At 39.0% G+C, this 18,601-nt stretch overlaps 1 protein-coding gene across 4 annotated transcripts in view; it reads left to right on the forward strand.

Annotated features, from left to right (window-relative positions):
• The window catches only part of CABIN1 (calcineurin binding protein 1), a 120,140-nt gene that overhangs the window by 73,224 nt on the left and 28,315 nt on the right, over positions 1-18,601 (forward strand). For all 4 annotated transcript variants that reach the window (XM_076352545.1, XM_076352547.1, XM_076352546.1 and 1 more), the window contains exons 31-34: positions 12,617-12,780; positions 14,786-14,882; positions 16,113-16,760; positions 17,218-17,292. In XM_076352545.1, coding sequence (XP_076208660.1) covers positions 12,617-12,780; positions 14,786-14,882; positions 16,113-16,760; positions 17,218-17,292 — 984 coding nt within the window. The remainder of the gene's footprint in view (positions 1-12,616; positions 12,781-14,785; positions 14,883-16,112; positions 16,761-17,217; positions 17,293-18,601) is intronic.

An 18,601-nucleotide genomic window follows, 5' to 3' on the forward strand; every position in this document is an offset into this window, starting at 1 on the left:
TTAAAACCCTTCCCCGAGCAGCTGCTCGTTACCCGCGGCCGCCGCGGGGAATCCCTTCCCCGGGGCTGGGCTGGGCTGGGCTGGGCTGGGCTGCCTGGGGGCTGGGCGAGCTCCGGGCGTCCGCAGGGTTCACCCACAGCGCCGAGCAGGCAGCCGGCAGCGCAGGCAGGCAGGAGATGTGCTCTGATGACATTTGCCGTCGTGGTTGGGAAATACTTATTTCATTAGTTCGGTTCGCCTTCGGTGAGAGGCTGTAACAGATCTGCTTGCTGCACAGAGGAAAATCCTGAGAGCGATGGGAAACGGAGGAGTCGAGAGAAGTTTGGAAGGGGGGACGAAAGGGTGAGGGATTTTTCTTTTCTTCTGTCTGCATTGTTTGGGATTTCTCGGTCTCCTTCCTCCACCCCCTTAGTGGGATGAATTATTTAGCACCCTCGTTTTCAATTCATCCCTAACGCTTGCAAGGGGAGGCTTTCATGTCTAGAAGAAAAAAGAGACGGTAGGTCTGTAAAAATCATGTCTGGCACAGAGCAACCCAGCTGTGATCTCTGGTGTGCACTCTGCTGTTCTGCCTACGGCAGCCAGGCTCACACTGGAGATTTCCCTTCTTAACGGTGACCTAACAGAAAAGCCTGTTGTTCAGTATCTATTTTGCATGAGCTACTATGCTGTAGCGGTCGCTGCTTCATTCAGCTAAAGAGAGAGAGAGAGAGAGGGGATAAGACGATTCCAATTTAATTAGCAGTTTGTTAAAACTAGTCAGCTTTGTCTGGTCACATCTTTATAATTTTAGAACGTATGTCTTAATTGCAGTAAATTCTGGTGGTATGCATAAAGCAAGTGCCACATGCTGTTTGCGGCATTGGCTGTGGCAGCTTCATGTTTCTATTTTTTTAATTTACTGCAGCGTGTGTTTATTTGTGCAACGGCAGATTTTTGTGTGTGCTGTGGGTATTTTGCTTGAAGCAGATCTAGGAGATCTAGGAATTCAAGCATATGCTGTGGAGGTTTTTATTACCCAGGAAGCTGCAGGATGTGTCTTTTTTATTGGAGCATATTCAGGTTGACATCTCAAATATCCAGATACTGTTCTGGTTGTTTTCAATAATAGGACTTTCGTGTGTTTTTAGCATCTTTATCAGAGTCTGAAATACTCTAAATGTTGAGGCCTTCCTCACTCCTCCTCCCCCTCAATAATTACTCTGGTTGGTCTCAAACAAATAATTCCTATCTCGCAATGTCCCTGAAATCAAACACCAGCAGACTGTACCATCTTCTGCCTAGCTAACTGAGTCACTGCCATGCCTTGTGCTAGATTAAGCTGTTGTAGTATTGCTGCTGGTTGAATATTGAAGATCCCCTGTGTATACTGTGATTTACGTTACTGTAAATAGGGTAATTGAATTATAGATTCTCTGCAATGTCTTGTTCCTCTGGTGTTATCAAAGATCAGTCAACTTTAGTTGGGGTGCTAGGCAGGCTGCTGCCTAAATGTTTACTTGAATTAGATGTTTCCGCTAACTCTTATAATTGGATAAAGTACTACTTTTGTTTGTTTGTTTTTAAACCCTGTATTGCTGAGGAAGCCCTGGGAGTCTCTGAAAGCAAGACAGCATTAGGTGTTAACATGCATCCTCCCATCCCCCAAAAAGAAAAAGGTAAAATACTTGAATAACAGAGTTAATGAAATTCTTTTTGTTGCATGAATTCCTGTATCAGAGGAAAAAAGATATTCTGAGGTTAGCTATGGGGTGTATAACAGTAAGAGATTTTTTTGCCTTTTATAGCAGTCAGGACTCGTTCAGGGCCTCCACTTGCTGGACAGAGAAGGGAAGTGTTCTATGGACACTGCTGTAGTGGGGGGAGAAGAGGTAATGAAATGAGTTATCTGTCAGCTCCTAATAACTTAATTTGAAGATCTTAATTGGTGAGGATGAAATGTGCAAACTCACGTAGCTTTAGTTGTTTGAGAGGAGTATGTCTTCTCCAAGGCTTGACTCCTGTTTACCACTGCATATGTCTTTTTCTGGTTCATAACTGCTAATATGGGATATTTGTTTCTTATTACCTACCTTCAGCTGACAAACAGTTTGAAATCCAGGATGTGTACTTTTGTCATTCCTAAGCCAGTATGAAACCTCAGACAGAACTGTGACCTTCAAATATGAACTGTCGTGTATTTGCAAATGCATATCTTTATAAAACTGGCATTAAGAAAAAAAGGAATAGAGAACTCTAGTCAGATCTTACAGGATTCTGATTTGAGATTAAAAGGCTTTTTCACTAGCTCCTGTCATTTTATCTCTGTCAGAACACTAGCGGAGTTTAAAATTTTGTTCAGCTCTCCATTGCTTTTGTTCTTCTCAACATTGATGAAAGATGCAAGTATTTCTTTGTGCTTCCAGATTGTGTGCACATACCAAAATACCAGCCGGTGATGGAACATGCCATTCTTGACACTTTCCAAACGGCTTTTAGAATTTGATGGCTAATAGTGAACAGTTGAGTATAATTTTTTTTTTTTAGTACCATTCCTGGTGTGTATAGCATTTTATGTTTTCTCCTGGTTGGTAGTACTTGTTTATATTCATGCTATTAAAAATATTGACAGTTCTTCATTACATTCTGATATGCAGCTGTCTTAATTTTTGTAAATAACTTCACAGCCTATTCAGTGAAATTTATTAGCTTTTTCCATAATCTTGATTTGTTCCCAAATAAGCTGCAGAAACCCTACCTATGTATATTTTGAAGGCTGTGGCTCATAAGCTACTAAACATGAGTCTGAGGTCATAACAACTCTAATGAAGATTTGATAAAACATTGCCAGTACCCAACCAGAGGTAGTCGTTACAACCACATATTGATATGTCACCTCCTAATGACGATATGGCTCTTTCCTGACCAAGTTGCAGTACATACAGTACACAAATCTGTTTGGTTTTGGGTTGCATTAACCCAAACCTACTTACTTTTTCATACTTACCAGGTCAGTCGAGAGAAGCTATGCCCAACAGGTCGCTGAGGAAAAATGTACTCTTTTCAAAAGTCCTTATGTGGTCCCCCAAAGTTAGATGATGTGGCTGCATGATCACTCACAATGCTTTGAGATAAGAGAAACTCATGTGTCTGAACGACGCATCTTAGCCAAAAGATATTGTAAGGAGAACGTTTCTAGGTAATTTTATACGAAGATGAAATTTTGTATCAAGATGAAATTAAGCTGAAAGCTCTTCTCTAGTAGTTTTAAAGATTATCACTTGATTGTATTTTATGAGCCACCATGTGATACTTCTCTAGAGGGTTTTCTCTTTACAAAAACTGTGATGGAAACTAGTAGCAATTGTTCTCTGGACCTTTTGATTTATGTTCCTCCAGGCTCAAAGATCTCTTTCAGCAGGATCTCCTAATGCCATGTATTCTAGTGGTTTGGTGCTGGCAAGAAAGAACACCAGGTGCTTGATCAGTGTTGTTTTCTGAAATGATAGCATTTTCCTCTGCACTACTGATCTAACCTGAGACCTTCTAGCTTTTGGTATTTTCTGAGATTTTGAGTCTAACTTGGCAATATATTTGTATGACATACAGGTGGATGATGTTACTTTTTCTAAGCATTGTATGAATATGCTGAAATATTTTGCAAACACAGGGATTTTATAGCTTCTCATCTTGATATTTTAGTGTGTGTCATTATGCAGAAGAGAGTCTAAAAGCTGAGAGACACTCTGCTGTCAGTGCAGGGATGCTGGATGTCAGCTGTGGGGTGGGAGTGGGCAGTTAAGCATTTTGTTTGCTCAAAAGTAAGGGATGTAGGATTGAAGAGCAGGTTTTGTTGGCATAAAAATTTGAATATTTTGGTAAAAGAACTTTAGCACTCTGACAGCCTAGTTTAAAATGCTCAAAATCAGTTGAATCTTGTATGTGGAGACTGTCTTGCTATTAAAAGGATAATCACTTACATTTTATGTATTGGGTAATCAGTAAGTTACATCTAGAACTTGGATATTTAAGTAAGTGAAAATGTGTTTCTTCAAATCCTGTGAAATCCTTCAAGCCTACTGAAATAGTAAAAGGTAGCATCCTGTACCAGAAGGAGACCCTTATGGCAGTGTTTCAGCATGAAGAATCTCCGAACGACTCATAATTCTACATTAACAATGTGCTGAATCTCAATAATTAGAATACCTCTTAATGTTACAAAGTTCTTGTCCTCCTTTTCTTTCTAGTATCGCATATACTGCACTAGATGATGGAGGTGAATCAGTGTAAGCTGTTTGGAGATAGACAATTTTAGGTGTCTGTAAGGCAGGTAGGTAAGATTTAGCATTTTTCCTTCGCTGCACTCATCCACCCAACTTGAAAATTAGCTGACGTTCTTGTGAAAAATCTCTTTTGCTTGTAGCAGCTGCCTTGCCCTTGGCCCATTTGGACATTCCACAGATTGTATCATTCTACACATCCTTTTGAACATGTCTTATGTTTAAGTTACTTCTCCATTTAAGCATTGTTCTGTTGTTATTCCTAGAGGAGTGGAAAGGCTACCTTTTGGAGCGTGAGACATTTGAGACTTATCTCCAGACTTTAACTCTTCTGTCCCTGCATTAGATGCTAGGTATTTCTAATCTCTCTTCTTCATACCTAGGCTTTGTTATGCTGTACTATTCTTGTATTCTTTTAGGGCAGGATTGTTGTCAGAGTAACGTTAGTAATACTCTGTGCCAGGTTCACTATTTTTGGGTGTTACCAGAGATAGGCAAGGATGATAGTCAACAGTTCTGTGTTCTGTAGCAATTTTTAATTTTCTTAAAATTAGGCTGAGGTAACCCTGCCTCTGCCAAATAGAATCTAATACCAATTAAAGTGCATGTATGTTACTAGCTGTTTACTTTGTAACCTCTGGAGAGATGGGGATGGTCACTCTAGTTACAGAAGTGTAGGGGTCTAGGTGAAAAATCTCATGATTCTGAAACTTGCCTTTCTCTCTATTTGGAACTCGGGAACCGACAGCTTCTCCCAGCCTTGTGTTAGCCTCAATTCTCTTTCTGGTTCTGCAGCACCTCCTTTAGGTATGAGAATGAGTAGTGGGGCTTGACCTTGGCATGCCACTGATAGAGACCAGAACCGCCTGCAGACTTGCCAGTTGGGATTTATCTCCCTTTACATTCATCATCTTTTATGACTTACTTATCGTCCTTTGCATCAGGGGAGATAGTCGTTTCTAGCGTGTAGTTCATCTCATCCTAAGGTAAAGCCTATAATAGCTCAGGTGAGCCACATCCCCCTAAACGCCTTTTTCTCTCTGTAAAAGGTTTCTAGGTCATATCATTAAATGTGTGTGTCTATATCATAGACATGTGGAGTTAGATTAAATGAATCCCACATGTTGTGGAAAAAAGAGAGTTTGCTGATGTCTGCAGGGGGGCTAATGCAGGAGCCTGCCCACTTCCAGGCAGATGGATGGACTGTACCAAGCTTGTTTCATTAGCTTTGAGTACCATTTTGCATCTGATGCCAGGCAGTCTGGTTGTAGCAGATATGCAGAAAAGATTTAAGCAGAAAAATCCTCTTAAAACAACGAAAGGCTGTCTGTTAGGCAAAACCAGGACCCCTGTCACTCTCTAGATGTGTCCAGCTAACCATTTATTTTGGTTGTAAAGAAATCTTCCTGCTTCTGACCCCTGAGAATGCCTGAAGAAATGCAAAATCCTGGTAAAGAGTTTTCCTGTCAAGGGTTTCATATTCTTTCATTAGGTTTCTGCATCAAGTTATTTGCTTATTAGAAGATCTAGAAGCATTCTGTATTCTTTGGATTTCTATGCTTTATATCCTCTGAAAGAAAGAATTCCAGACTCTTTCAGACAGGGACAGGACATAAACCAAAAGCTACCCCACAAAAAGATACTGAAGTAACAAAGGCAGAATCAGAAATCCCAACGTGGGTGAGCCGACATCTTTCTCAGTGTTTTCTTTTGAATAGGTAGAAGTGCCTGACTAAATCTCTAGGTGACTTCTGCTCTTCTGCATCCCTTTGGCAAGCCGCTTTCTCTCCTCTTTAAACCCTGGATTGGCTGCAGGACACAGTGAACGAAACTTACTGCTGATAATTTCGTTCCTTTCCTAACCCCTTTTTCTCTCTTTCCTAAAATACAGCTGGTAAAAGGGAGCAACTTCTGGAGCAAAGACAATAAATGTACATAATTAATTTGTCCAAAAGTGTTTTTATCAATAACTGACCTTCCAGCTTGAGGAGTTGTCCAGCTGTCCAAAAGGGAACCTTTTTTTAATGTTGGCAACAGAAGAAAAAAATAATCCATGTTCCTCATCTATATCTTCAAATTCACCTGTGCTTTAGCACCCCGGATTTGCAGAGTAGAGAAATGCGGGGCTAGACAAGAAGGAATCTAAGGATTGTTTCTTACAGTACTCTGGGGAAGGATACTCCGGCGCTATTAGTGTTAACCTGGAAAAGTTAGTGCAGGGAGCAGTCGTCTTCATCCAGGGGATGATGCATTATGCTCACTCCTCCTGTGTTTCCTGGATTTTCAAGTGGGTGATGTCTGCCTGAGGCACACCATTGCAGAGCTCCAGAGGGAACGCAGCTGTGTCATTGCTTGAACAGGATTGCACCTTCAAAACAGGTTTTAAGAGGACGGCCTGTTGCTCCTTTTTGTTTTCTTCTCTGTCTTTCTTTCCATTGCAGCCACGGAGTAGAATGGATTCTTTACTTCCTTTTTTTATAGTCTAGTTAGCCGTTTCCCTTTAAAAAGAGACGATGTGACTTTCTGTTGACATCGTTGTGAAATCACATGGTACATGGGAACCATCTGAGTAAAAACTCCTCAAGCCTCCTGACCCAGTGAACAAAAACCTCTAGATTCTGCCTGGCAAATGGCCAAACCCAATGTTTTACAAAGGCTATCTGTAGACCTCAGTTTCTGTTTCACTAATTCCACCTGAACTTGTAACTCATCATCTTAACAAGGCATTTCTGGTTTTATAATTACTTATGCAGCGAGGAAATGACTCCCTTTCCCTGCCTCGTGTGTGTATGTCCCTGACTCATGCTTACACATAATAGTCTCTCCAAGTGGGTATGGCTTGGGTGTTCTTTTCATAGGGTTAAAACCAATTTAATGTCAAGTCAACTGTAAAATGATTGTTCTAGAAATTGAAAAATCTGAAATCTAAGACTCTGCAAATATGTTGTATTTTGAAGAGAGAAATAAGAGGTGAAAATTGTCCATTATGTTTCTTTATCAGCATATGATAACTGGAGCATGTGGAGCATTTTCATTTGTCAGTATTTTTCATGCTGCTTTCACTAAAATAATGCTGCAGAATTCCACAGTTCTTCCAGAAAGCATACATGCTGTTTATTCACTTCCAAGTGTGTGTATTTGTGTATTTTAAAAAAAAAAAAAAAAAAAAAAAAACCAAGACAGAAAATAATTACCTTGTAGACCAGGAATTGTAATCCTGCTTGGTACTGACTTATTAAAAGGAAGTTGCTGCAGTTTTGCCTTATTTCTGTTTCCTTTTCCAGGCTGATAAAATGTAATTTATTCATTATCATACTATTTTCTATATTCTGTTACTGTAAAACGTGAACAAGACTAACAGCAGACAAGAGGAGTGCTGCTTTGAATACTCTGGAAAAGTTTGTAAGATTCTTCTGAAATTGGCTGAGTTACAGAAAGCAGGGGCTGCTTTTTTTCCTTGATGACACAAGTCCCTGCAGCTAATAATTTTAATATTCTGAATATAGCTGCTTTCATTTCTTAATACTTTTGTACCACCCGCATTCCTGTTCGCAGAGGTGGAATTGTTCCACTACATACTGAATAGCAGTGTGGATGACATGAGGAATTGAGGAAGAAAAATAATAGAATTGTCTGTAGCAAAGACGACAAGCCAAAATCAGGTGACAGTAAAATAATGAGAGACGTGAGCATCTTAAGATTGGATGAGAAAAGGTGGTTTAGTAATTTGCTAAGTGGGGGAGGGGGCAGCAGTTTTAATGGTTGCACTCAGAACTAGCAGGAAGTCCTGAGTCAAGCAAACACGCTTGCCGAGTTGAACACAAAACAGCGCGATGCTTACGGAGAGGAGCAGGGATATTCAGGGGTCTGTGCTGTACTTTTTTAGCTGAAAAGAGGGAGGTTTTGAATCCTGTGTGTTGAAACCATTCAGCTTGAACCATATTCCTTTCCTTTTCAGGCCCCCAGTGCAAGATCTTATGTTGACCTAGATAACTGCGAAGAGAGGACATGAGTAAAGCTAGTAGTACTTCAGTATGTTGTGCTTAACCCTGTATTAAAGCATAGACTTAAAAAAATAAAAATGTTTAGGAAAATGTGGCTTTCCAGGGATTATGCAATTGTGCTTAGTTCAACTTCTGATTTTAAAATATTGTGTAGGTTCTTGCATTATTATTATTATTAATTGCATTATTATTATTATCCCTGCACCACTTTATTAGTTGGTTTGTTAGTTTTGAAATATTTTATAACAATGTTTAAATAATATTTAAATTAGATTTGGTTTTAGTAAAGGCCCTTCTTAATAGGACATTACTGAGATTGGCAAATATTGGTCGAAGAAGTGTTTGTTTTTGCTTTGGTCGCTTGAAGGCAGCAGTGGAATTGAGTTTGTTTTATGTGGTGCAACTTGCACTTCTGGGACCCTTGGGAAAAAAAGAAAAAAAGAGAGAATAAGTAATTGGAGGTCTTTATTTGTAGCAGTAGTTTTATGTGTTTGCTTGTTACATGTGAATCGGATCATCTGAAGTATGACTAGCATTTCTCCATTTTGTTAAGAAGAGAAATCATGGAGCACTGGGAGAGTAAAGTTTGATCTCTGCTTAGAAAATGGCTTACTCTGAAGCTCTGCAGTGTCAGCAGCAGCCATCCCCAGAGAAGTTTGAGTTTTGTTGAGAACTGTCAGCCTTTCCTCCTCGGAGAGGCATTCCTAAACCCCAGGGAATCCCCTCCCGTAAAGTTCTGGAGTAAGCAGCGTGGAGGAATAATAAGCACTTCCTTCCTTTCTATTTTCAGTGACTGAACTAGAAAGTAACCACTACTGCTGTAGCTCATGCTCACAAAACCCTGTGCAGCATGGTCCTCTTCTCCTCACCCTCCTCCCCGAGTCTTCAATTCTTCTGCAAGGGGAGGTTGTGCAGCAAGTTTCAAGCTGAAAAAAATTTTAAAAGTGTCACCAGGAATATGGTATACTGATTTCATTATTCAGTTTCATATTTAATGTAAAATTTACTATGAAGTTATCCACAGAATTTTCTCGTACTCCCAGATTTATTTTTTTCTAGCAGTGCATATCGGGCTTGATTCCCCCGCCCCCAGCTCTTACAAAGTGTTTGTTTAGCCAGGAAGGCATGGTGAGCAGCTTGATGTTTTAGATCTTCAGAGGCATTTTGGAGTTGTTGGAAGCGTCTCACTCCTTCCTCTGGTTTCGTGTAAACAGCTTTGCTGGCTCTTGCAGAAGGGAGGAGAACCTTTCAGCTGCAGGAATGGTGGCCAGCAAACAGGAGCGGTGCGTTGGACCTAAAATCCTTTTGGTGGCCAGAGCTGGAGACATTTTGTCAAGTGGCCTGAGTGCTGTGATGGTCAGTAACAAAACCTTTCAAAGAACTGCAAACGTTTGTCACAAGGATCTGCACTCCTCTGTGTGTGTACTTTCAAGGGAGGTACTTTGCTAACAAATCTGAATTTTCAAATGATGATATGAAAACTTTAGTTTTAGTCAAACTGAGTAATGTTTTCCAGTTCTCCTCCCCAGGTATTTCATTACAAGCTTTGCATTTGTATCTTCTTAAGTTTTGTTTAAAAAGCTGAATGCTAAGCTTTTTTTTTTTTTTTAAAGTTGCAGTATATGATCTGAATTCAGAAATATTCTTCCTGAAGGTTATTGATACTTAGGAAGGAAAAATTCATGCCTGATCGGCTTAGTTAAACTTCTCTTTGGGAGAGGTTTGAATGAGACTGTTTCTTTAGTCTCTCACTCAAATTGCAATCTTAAAAAGAATTCAACATCACTCATGAAATACATTCTGATAAACTCACTTTAATAACATCAGTGTTTTGCATATTGCTTAATAAAATCACAGTGGGTGGAATGAAGATTGTTCTGACTCCTGATGGCAGGTTTCTTTCTGCTTTCGGCTTGAGGCTGCATGTGAAACAGGCAGGTATGTAACATAGGACAGTAATCTTACTTATCGCTGTTTTGCATTTGTAAAACTGCAAGTCAACACATGAAAAGTTAGTGACTTTCCTTTTAAAATCAGACCTTTTGCAGTTGCAGTAATAAAGAAGACTTAAACACCTCTAATGGGAGTTTTAATTTAAGCTCTTCCGATGTGCCCTGTTGTAGAAAGACAGAGGGGCAGCATTCCCCAAAATGCGCAACTTTGTTTCTATCAGATGGACTTTGTCACGTTCACGGCTTTCTAGCTGCAGTTAGCATTTTCTGTCATTGCAGACTGTTTTACTGCGTTATTGTAATTTCCGGGGTAGCATTAAAATGTATACACAGTACATGTGAGAAGGAGCTGCAGAATTATTTTCAACTGATTCCAGATACAGTATTCGAAAGCTCCCACCAAGTGATCTGCCTAATTCAAATGAAGGATAAGATAATGCTGAAAAAGACCAGGAACCTACACATTGGCTGTCTTCCATTCCTACAGTATGCATCTAAGTTGACCATAAATTGTTTTGTATAGTTAAATTGGCTAAGTAAATTGTTGCAATGTGGTGCCATTATGAGGCATTCAGTTGTTTTAGGATTTGGCAGAAACCCAGGTTACATACATGCAGAGAAGCAAAAAATATCAGCTCCTGAATGTGTGTGTTTCATCTGTAGCCTGAAAGGAAAGTCATTGTATAGTTTGGGGGAAGAAAAAGCTTCTCTCTTTAAATAAAGTATGTGCTGTTTTACGGAACTGTTACCTACAAGATCTGTATGTGCTTGAGAGCTACTGAGCTGCATGAGCAGATAAGATCTTTGCCACCAAGCCGCAGAAGGTACTTGTGGACGTTGGTAGTTGGGGGTAGGAGGAAGCGACGGTTGTGCCTCAGGGGTCAGTCATGGTGTGGTTTTAGGTACTTCCTGGAAAAGGGAAGCTACAAAAAAAAGTTTGAAAGAAAGCTTCAGGGAGCAAAGAGGAAAAATGGCTTTCTCTGTGATCACTAGGGAGTAAGAGTAGAGACCATGAGGAAAAGCAGAAGTAAGAAAATTTGGCAGAACAGTCTGTGCATTATATCTAGTTGAAGTCATTGTTTCCTATTTAAAAACGCTGATATTTGTGTGTTGTTTTTTCCCAAGTTCTTATACACCCTATGGAGTAGAACTGCAGATTCTCTGAAGACGTGCAGGGGGAGGGTCTGTTGTAGACAGGCCAATTACGTATCTGCTTCTTTTGTGGTCAAATGTCATTTATGGTTGCAGTCATCGTTTTCTTTGCTTCCACCTTGCACTGAGTTCTGAAGAATTTTGCTCGCACTGAAAGTAAAGCTAAAAATATCAAAGCAAGACCTGTAAACAAGGATAAAAGAGTAAATATTTGTATATCCTGCTCTCTGAACAGGTTTGGAAAACAAAATTCATTTTTGGTCAGGTACTCCTATCAATGAGACTATTCTTTCCTGTATTGTCACAAAATGGTATACATGACCAGAGGATTTTTATCTTGAAGAGCTGCTACAGGACAAGTTTCAGAACTGAATAAAACACGAGGGAAGGGTTTGCACTGATGTAACAGCAGTTTTTGTGAATGGTCATAATGTAAGTTACACACTAGCATGCAAATATAGTAGTATTTGCATTCCATTTTTTCAAATATGGTTGACTAGTGTGTTGACAGCATCCATGTTAAACACCTGAAAAAAATCTCCTTAGATTTATTAGCCATCACAAAATCGGAGCTGACTAACCATAATTAAATTATATTTTGTGTCAGTCTCCAGCCTTGCTCCCCAAAGATTCCTTTGTCCCAGAAATTTAATTAGAAGGCTCAGGATGTATACACAAGTATTTGAATCTGCCACTGGAAAATGGATACTGCTGAGGAACCTGATTCTTCCAATCAGACTAGTTAGTGCCATGATGAACACTGTTGATATCAAGGCAGTAACTAACTTCTTAAGACATTTAGTCTTAATCTAAACAACAGATTATTTGAAGATAGAAACTTGCTGCGGCTGCACAAGAGTAGCAGCTTTCAGGCCAGGAAAACTTATTTTAAGTTACTCTTTGTTTTTTATGGTAGTTGAGCTTTGGCTTAGGAAGGCGTGTTCACAGGCATTTAAGGAAAATGCACAATATAATTTAGGCTTTGCTTGCTTTATTCTGGGAATAGTTCAGAAGCATATATAGAAGGTGTGTTGTGGCTTCTGCAAGCCTCCCTCTTTTGCTACTGGCAGGAATCAGTTGACTTTCAATCCAGATCTCTCTGTCTGAAGGACCACAGCATTTGTCTGTCCATTATTCCCTGATCCTCAGTGAAATTCAGTATGCTGCAGAATCTGACCCATATTTTAACATTTCTGTCCTTTTCGGTTGGATCCCTCTTTAGCGTTTTCCTCTTTTCCTTTCTTTGCAGGGAATCTGGCGTATCCCCGTGGATGAGATCGACCGCCCGGGCAGTTTTGCATCTCATATGAACCGCTCTATTGTCTTACTGCTAAATGTGCTGTCACAACTAAAGGATTACAACACCTTGCTGAAAGTCTCATCTATGCTGCAGAGGACCCCTGATCAGGGAAAGTATGATATATTTATTTTAATCCATTACTTCGTAAAGCTTTGAATATATTTTGTTCACTGTGTAACTATTTTATTTAAAGACGTTCTTAGTTTAAGAAAAAAGTCTTTAGACAGGTTTCCTTGGGAATATAGTGGAGTGATGGTTAATTTTTCTCAGGATTACAATTTCATAATAGAATCTAGAATTTCTCTGCATTTCTCTTGAAACTCAGAGCAGCCATACAGGTGCCTTAGCAGACTTGCAGAGGTTTTCTGTCATGTGGAGGGAGTCACTGGTGGAACAGAGCATCGTGACTTCTGCACCCCTCTGCTGGCCTCTTGCATAAGAGCTATGTCCAGTGGGGAGGTCACGGCCCAGGCATCCTGCCTTCCTGTAATCCGTGATGGACTGAACAATGGTTATGTGCCTATTGGCAGCTGATGCTATTTAAAAAGCTTATCCTATTCAGGGGTGATCTAATTTTAATTGCATTAACCTTATTTAAGAAAAAAGAAGCCATTTAATGTGAGCTATATACAGATTCATATCAATGGGCAGACCAAAATAAACATCTAAGGAAAACAATGAAGCAATTGAGGTAAAATTCTAGTAGCTTGCCGAGTGGGAAATGTTGAAATTAGTCTCTGGCAAATGCTTAAGAAATTGAAGTGAATGATTGATGGCAATAAGTTGGAGGCATTGAAGGTTTCTTCATGTGTTTTTGAGTGTGAGTGCATGTGAATTTGCATAGATCGTAGTATGTCTGGGAATATGTCACCACATGTTCAGCAAACTTGAAGCCAGAAATACTTTTGACTTTTAGCATATCAGAAGTACTGGACCATAGAAGGTTTAAATTCTGTCCTAAGCAAGCCCACAGTTGTACTAAAAATATTATGTTATTTATAAGTCTAGACTGAATTTAACAAACAAGTAATTGGACATGTTGGATCAGCCAGTGCCAGCCATGGTGAACTGCAATCGTTACAGGAACTTATAAATGCAAATATTCTGGGTGTGTCTGGTATATGCCTGTAACAACCCTATTTTTAAAAATGGGGCGGTTTTAGCTGAACTTTAGTTATTACTGAACAAATGAGGAGTCAGGTTTTTGTATCTTTTGTCTGAAAAGAAAACCATAAAATTACCAATTTAATGTAATACTGTAGAGAGAAAATATGTGTGTTAAAAATGTTGGCTTTTTGACTGAAATAGTACCCTTCAAAATTACTTACTTGATTGTTAGCCCTCTCATTTAAACCAGCCAATTCTGAAACAGAAATTCAGTTTTCCATCAAACTCGATTAGGTGGGATTGATGGCTGGAAATGTTTTCCTTGAAAGTGGACTAAAGCATTGTGTCAGAATACACTGAAGTAACCATGCTATAGGTGAATAAGTTTTACACATATGATATTTTTTAATAATACTAAATAGGATAAAAGGTATTAGCACACCAGTGTTTTAGCTCTAAAAAACCTAGATTCAAAGGCAACTGGTATAACCAACGAGAAAGGATTTGCTGATGTCCTTAATCTCACATGCATGGTGTATCCAGAACATGAAAATCACCTGGCTGTTCAAGATAGCTTTGTGTGACTAACGCTCTTTTTCAAGAAAAGGTTTGAATAAAAAGCTGGTATTAGAGGGACACAGAAGGCTTGATATAAGAAAATTGTGATTCTGGCTGTCTGTTTTGCTCTGGGTTTGTTGGTTTGGTTTGGTTTTTTTCCATTTCTCCCCTTCCCTCTGTTTGTAGATAGTGCTATCTTTTGCTTCATGCTTGTCATCTTTGATGATTGTGGGGAGGGGAGAAGTGGAGGGAAACATAGCTAAAGTGTTATATTTCAATATGCAACTGTATATGTTTTGTGTGCTTTCTTCTAACTTGTTTTAAAATTGTTGTGTTGGGTTTTTTTTGTTGGTTGGTTTTGATTTTTGTTTTTTTAACGTGCTGGTTCTTGCTTTTAAAGTCCTACAAGTTTTCGGCAGTTAGCTTAATTTCTGTTATCTTACTGTGGCACAGGAAGTACTTGCGTGATGCAGATCGCCAAGTTCTGGCCCAACAAGCCTTTGTGCTTACAGTGAAAGTGCTGGAGGACACTCTGAACGATCTGACACAGGTAAGGCAGCAGCGCATTTAATGGTCATTGATTTAGCAATTAAATTTTTCAGAGGTTCAGTTTACTCATTCCTTAGATCTCCTGAGGCTGAAGGGCTATGTTATTATCACTTATTTCTAATATCTTTTGTTTATATGCAACCACAGAGAAAACTTTCTTCCAGCATTGTTTTTTGTTTTTGAAATCCAGTAACAAATACAGTTGTTGAGAATGGATTGCAGTAAGTTTGGTTTGACTGTCCCTTAAATTTCAAATTATGGTAGTTACATGGGGTATAAGAACAGCTTTCCAGGTGGGGTCTATTGGAAATTTCCTTTTAAAATTAACTAAGATTCCTCTTGCAAAACAGAACCAGACAACTAGATATTACATGCCTAGCCATTTTTAACTACTGGTCTTTGACAACACCACACCTGTTATTACATTTAGTTGTAATTTAGATTTAATTTTAAAAAGTCATATAGAGACTAATCAGTTTCCAGGTTAAGATAACTGGAAATTGGAAGTTTATTTGGTAAACACATTCAAGGAAGAATTTGTTCCTAAGGGTTTTCCAAGTTAACAGAGTGTAGGTTTAACAAATTAAATGAAAACATCCTTAAGAACACTGGAACTTTGTGTATGAAATAGTTTGTTCATAAATCTGCATGGAAGAATTGTATCATTAGCAATTTTTGAAAGAAGAGATGATGTACTGAGGTTTTCTACCTTTGGGCCATCACCAAAGTAAAGGTACAAAAATTAAAATACTATAGGAGAGTTTAGCGTACTTCTTGATCTACTAACAAGAAGAAAGTTATGTAAGAGCAACCAAAGGGAAGATTCTTAAATTTGAGGTTGATCTGCAGCTGCCAAAAGAAACGGGTTCAGTTTTGATTTCAATAGATGAGAAGAAAATTTTGTGCTATTAAAACCTTGGATTTCATTTAGTTGGATCCCATAGTGTAGACTGAAGTAGTGGGGGGAAAAAAAACATTGTGGCTTTGGTTCAGCCTGTGCTGTTGATTTCTCTGTGGTGTTTTCACTGATTAAAATACTTTAATTGTAAGACTTGTGGCTTGGATTAATTATATTCAGGAACAAACAAGAATGAACATGGAATAAATGCATTTTCTTCAGCAGAGGCAGTAATGTACAGGTACTCATTGTCAATATTCATGGTAGTCATAGCTGTGCTCAAACGCTTTCTGATTTCAATAATAACAGAGAAGAATTACTTCTTTTTTTAAGGTTTCAGAAGATCAGAGTTCCAAGTCTTCTAACCTTGCTTCAGGAAGGATGACAACAGACGTCTCTAATAAAACTAGTGCTGAAGAGGGGAAAGATGTCCTTCCCAAAAAGCCAGTTTTATCAGATGGAGTTGTACATAGTACTGAAAATGGAGTAAAGGAAGTGACCCAAGGACAAATTCCCAATGCTATGGACCTATTGGAACAAGAGGACAAGAATGACAAGGAAATTAAAGAGCTCCCTAGGCCTGGTTCAGTTGAGCCAATGGATCTTGATGGATATTCCAATGACCCTGAAAAAATGGATTCTTCATGTAAACGCAACGAGCCAGACCGTCTTCAGTCTGGCAGGAACTCAAAGGAGAGAGTTCCGGCTCCAGAGAGCCGGACTCCAGAACTTTCTTTGGAAGAGCTAAGTATTAGCTCAAAACATCAGCAGCAGGCAGCTAAAGGAATAGTTCAAGCAGTACCTACAGAAGAACCTGTCCAGAGATCAAGCAGGAAGAGGAAATTACTTGAGGATGTGGAGTCTGGGAAAACACTTCTACTCGATGCGTATCGGGTATGGCAGCAAGGTCAGAAAGTTATGGCCTATGACCTGGGTAAAATTGAGAAGATCATGTCTGAAACGTACATGCTGATTAAACAGGTAGAGTATTTTCTCATTAATTGTAATTTCTCTATGTGACCTCAGACATGACTATAGAATAACAATAATTACTAAACCAAGCAGTCTAAAATTGGCCCTATAGCTGTTCAAAAGTTGGGGAGATAAATATCTCCCAAAGAATCACACTCTTGACAAGACCACTACTGGTGGGGAGGGCGAAGTAGGACCCTGTATGTTTTGAACTAGCTTTCTGAAATCAGTTAAGAGCTATTAACACCAATTACGTGGGGTTTGTTCATGTTAAATGTTAGTTTGAATTGGGAGTTGTGTATCTTTGAATATATACTCCTGAATAACTTAAGATCACTGTCCTGCCATAGAAGTGCTGCTTCTCCCCCTTACTCCTATGCTCTACATCCCCATTTCATCTGAATTTAATTAGATATATAGATGAGTTAAGTAATTACGACTTCATTAGTTGTGATTCTGTGTTCAGGTGGATGAAGAAGCAGCACTTGAACAGGCAGTCAAGTTTTGCCAGGTGCACATGGGAGCATCAGCACAGAAACAGGTAAGCTCTGTGAAGTCCCTGGCTGCTTGTAACATGTTTTTATTACTTACTCTGTACTATCAAATCTGTCGCTGAGTGTTTGCAGCAATTAGAAGTACCTACTTTCCTTGTATTGTTGTCATCTAAGATAAGTGGGGCCACATTAGTGTAGGGAGCTCATCCCTTTTGTTAGGGTCATTGCGATGGTTTATGTCAGGCTTGAAGGATAGTTTGCGTGCTCAAAAGCTTTTGGGGAAACCCCAAACAATCTTCAAATTGAAATATTTATGGCACACTACAATTTTCTTAATGTCCGCATCATTCCTCAGCATTCCATGGATGGTAACTACTTCTCTCTCATCCCTAAGGGCTAACAACCTCATCAGCTTTTCCCTTGCTAACATTGCACTCTGTTCCAGAGATACCAAATATCTTTTCTCTCAACTTGAGTGGCTAAGAATCTGATTTTAACTCTGTTACATTACTCAGTTTGTTTTTTAGCTTGTAGTTTCTGGATTTATCCAGCAAACAATTACAGAGTTTTAAAGGGTTGGTTATTTATCAATCCTTAATGTGAAATCAAAGCCAAGAAGAAAACTAAATGAATTACATGTTTAGTGGTCATTCATTTTGCCAGCAAACCATCAGTTGAAAGCCCCAAAGTATTTTCTAGTTCTGTACTTTCCGTAATTTTTGCCACCAGCACACAACAAAGCAGTTACTAAGCAGATTTTGACTAGAAGATAAAATACGTTTTGAAGAAAAATCTATGTTCCTAGTTAATAGTCTGTGTTTCAATACTGCTCAGGGCTTTGTGCATTTTTTTTATGCTATAAAAACGTAGTCTGTGTTATCGATTGCTAGCTCTAAAAAAGTAATTAAAATAGTATTTGTCTAAAAATATTTGGAAAAAAACCATTCCAGTGCAACTTAGAAACCTGTTGTCTTTGAGTGTTTCACAGGTGGTGGTCTGTATCATGCTTAAGTGTGTAAAATAGGAACCATCTCTAAGATTTTCTGTACAAGAAAGGTAGATAACTATGAATATGTTGAATCATGTTCAGTACTGATTTAAAGTAGAGCTCTTTCAGAAATGTCTTGAACAAACTTGTTTTATGAGCTGCAGACATTTATTCTGGTTTTCTGCAGTTTGTCTCTTCTGTCCCTCAAGTATCTCTTCTCCTATTGTTTCATCTTCCCATCATCTACTGTAACTTCATCTTCCTGTCATGTGTCTTACCCAGTAGAAGTGTACAAGGAGAAGTACATGCTATGACTAGCCTAGAGATATCCACACACTGCATTCCAACTTGCCAGTTACCAGAAAAAA

Source organism: Aptenodytes patagonicus, chromosome 15 (assembly GCF_965638725.1).
Source record: "Aptenodytes patagonicus chromosome 15, bAptPat1.pri.cur, whole genome shotgun sequence".
Taxonomy (NCBI): Eukaryota; Metazoa; Chordata; class Aves; order Sphenisciformes; family Spheniscidae; genus Aptenodytes; species Aptenodytes patagonicus.